This window comes from Platichthys flesus, chromosome 9, assembly GCF_949316205.1.
Source record: "Platichthys flesus chromosome 9, fPlaFle2.1, whole genome shotgun sequence".
Classification (NCBI taxonomy): Eukaryota; Metazoa; Chordata; class Actinopteri; order Pleuronectiformes; family Pleuronectidae; genus Platichthys; species Platichthys flesus.
This window is the reverse complement of record NC_084953.1, coordinates 302,810-305,000: the sequence shown is the minus strand read 5'-3', so window position 1 is coordinate 305,000 and position 2,191 is coordinate 302,810. Positions and strand designations below refer to the sequence as shown.

The window sequence follows — 2,191 nt, the reverse complement described above, 5'->3', positions numbered from 1 at the left end:
TCCTCACATGTTCTGCAGGTTCTGAATGTGAGAACTAATGTGTGAGTCAGAGACTCTGGACATGTTCTGGATCTTCTCCTGCAGCCTCCTGGTTACATGTGTGTAGCATGTCAGAGTCCATGTGAGGAACCAGCAGGACAACGTGTGGAAGCTTCCCAGTGAGCGAGTGGACGTGTGGACGAGGTTTCTAACACGTGACGGACTTGTGTGTTTTAGTGAAACCAGGAGTAAAACTGATCTTTTCTCATCAACCCTCACACACTCAACAACGTGTCGTCACTTCCTGTCTCTCGTCACTTCCTGTCTCTCTGAGTCATTGTCTCTGACTCTCGCTGGTTTTCACACGTCAGCCTTTCTCAGCTCAACGTGTGATTCTCAGCTCTCTGGTTCCTTCTGCAGTGAAGACGTGATCACAGCTCAGAAGCTGCAGGTTCAAACTGTCTGTGTTATACATGAGGCACAGAAAACTCCCAGAATCCACCTCTCTCTAAGTCACACCTGATTTGAAGAGCTTAACTTAATATCAAATATCAGAACATCCTCGAGTTCTCGAATCTTCAGGGTCGTTGTTCAGTGTAGCTCAGCTGTCTCCTCTCCTCTCAGGTGATTCTTCCAGAGCAGCAGGTGGACTCCATCTCCCAGAATGCCTGAGCAGAGTAACGACTACCAGGTGGTGGTGTTTGGAGCCGGTGGCGTGGGGAAGAGCTCGCTGGTCCTTCGATTTGTTAAAGGCACCTTCAGAGACACCTACATTCCCACTGTGGAGGACACGTACAGACAGGTAGCTCCTCAGACTCTCCTGATCGATGTGTTCTTGATGTGGTTCAAACCTCTTGATAACTGATGGATCCTTCTCAGGTCATCAGCTGTGATAAGAGCGTCTGCACGCTGCAGATCACCGACACAACAGGAAGTCATCAGTTTCCCGCCATGCAGCGCCTGTCCATTTCCAAAGGCCACGCCTTCATCCTGGTCTACGCCATCACCAGCCGCCAATCACTGGAGGAGCTGAAACCGATCTACCAGCAGGTGTGGTCCTGCAGCTCTTTCACTCTGAGTTGATTTCCTCTGACGTCAGCTCATCTTTATTCAGGCGATGTGTCTCCACCGCCGTCAGATCGCTCCAGACTTCTAACTCCCACCTGTCGTCACTCTGTGTCTCCAGGTCGTGGCCATCAAGGGCAGCGTGGAGTCCATTCCCATCATGCTGGTGGGCAACAAGAGCGATGAGATGGCCCAGCGGGAGGTGGAGATAAAGCAGGGCGAGGCTCAGGCCGCCGCCTGGAAGTGTGCCTTCATGGAGACGTCAGCCAAGATGAACTCCAACGTGAAGGAACTGTTCCAGGAGCTGCTGACGCTGGAGAAGAAGAGGGACATGAGTCTGAGCATCGATGGGAAACGGTCGGGGAAACAGAAGCGAGCTGACAAGCTGAAGGGGAAGTGCAGCGTCATGTAGAGCGACGGCAGGAGACCCCCCCAACAGCTCTTCTTCTTCTTCTTCTTCTTCTTCTTCTTCTTCTTCTTCTTCTTCTTCTTCTTCGTTGGTGTCACAGCACTGAAGCCCAGAGGAACAAAGTGATAAGAATCGAACTGGAACATTTCTCCCGGGGTTCTCAACTGGGATTGTGGCCCCAAAATATAGTTTTACATGTTGAGCTCCTGCCTCTAGCGGCACCGTAATAAAGGAACATTCTACCTGAGTGTAACTCACCTGATCTAATGTCAAAACACTAAGTCCTGTTTGACGGGAGGGGAGGGTGTGTTTGTTCTGTCCTGATCGGTCAATAAATCAATAATCAATAAATTAACGTGTTGGCCCGTCATCCACCAGGGGGCCCGTCAGCCACCAGGGCCCCGTCAGCCACGAGGGGCCCGTCAGCCACCAGGGGGCCGTCAGCCACCAGGGGCCCGTCATCCACCAGGGGGCCCGTCATCCACCAGGTGGCCCGTCAGCCACCAGGGGCCCGTCAGCCACGAGGGGCCCCGTCAGCCACCAGGGGCCCGTCAGACACCAGGGGGCCCATCATCCACCAGGGGCCCATCATTCACCAGGGGGCCGGTCAGCCACCAGGGGGCCGGTCAGCCACCAGGGGCCCGTCAGCCACCAGGGGGCCGGTCAGCCACCAGGGAGCAGTCATCCACCAGGGGCCCGTCAGCCACCAGGGGCCCGTCATCCACCAGGGGCCCGTCA

At 54.6% G+C, this 2,191-nt stretch overlaps 1 protein-coding gene across 1 annotated transcript in view; it reads left to right on the top strand.

The window, feature by feature from the left end:
- diras1a (DIRAS family, GTP-binding RAS-like 1a) overlaps nucleotides 1-1,772 on the top strand; it is a 3,595-nt gene extending 1,823 nt beyond the window's left edge. The window contains exons 2-4 of the mRNA XM_062395901.1: nucleotides 604-781; nucleotides 859-1,029; nucleotides 1,166-1,772. Coding sequence (XP_062251885.1) covers nucleotides 644-781; nucleotides 859-1,029; nucleotides 1,166-1,456 — 600 coding nt within the window. The 5' untranslated portion in view covers nucleotides 604-643 and the 3' untranslated portion in view covers nucleotides 1,457-1,772. The remainder of the gene's footprint in view (nucleotides 1-603; nucleotides 782-858; nucleotides 1,030-1,165) is intronic.
- Nucleotides 1,773-2,191: the final 419 nt, after the last annotated feature.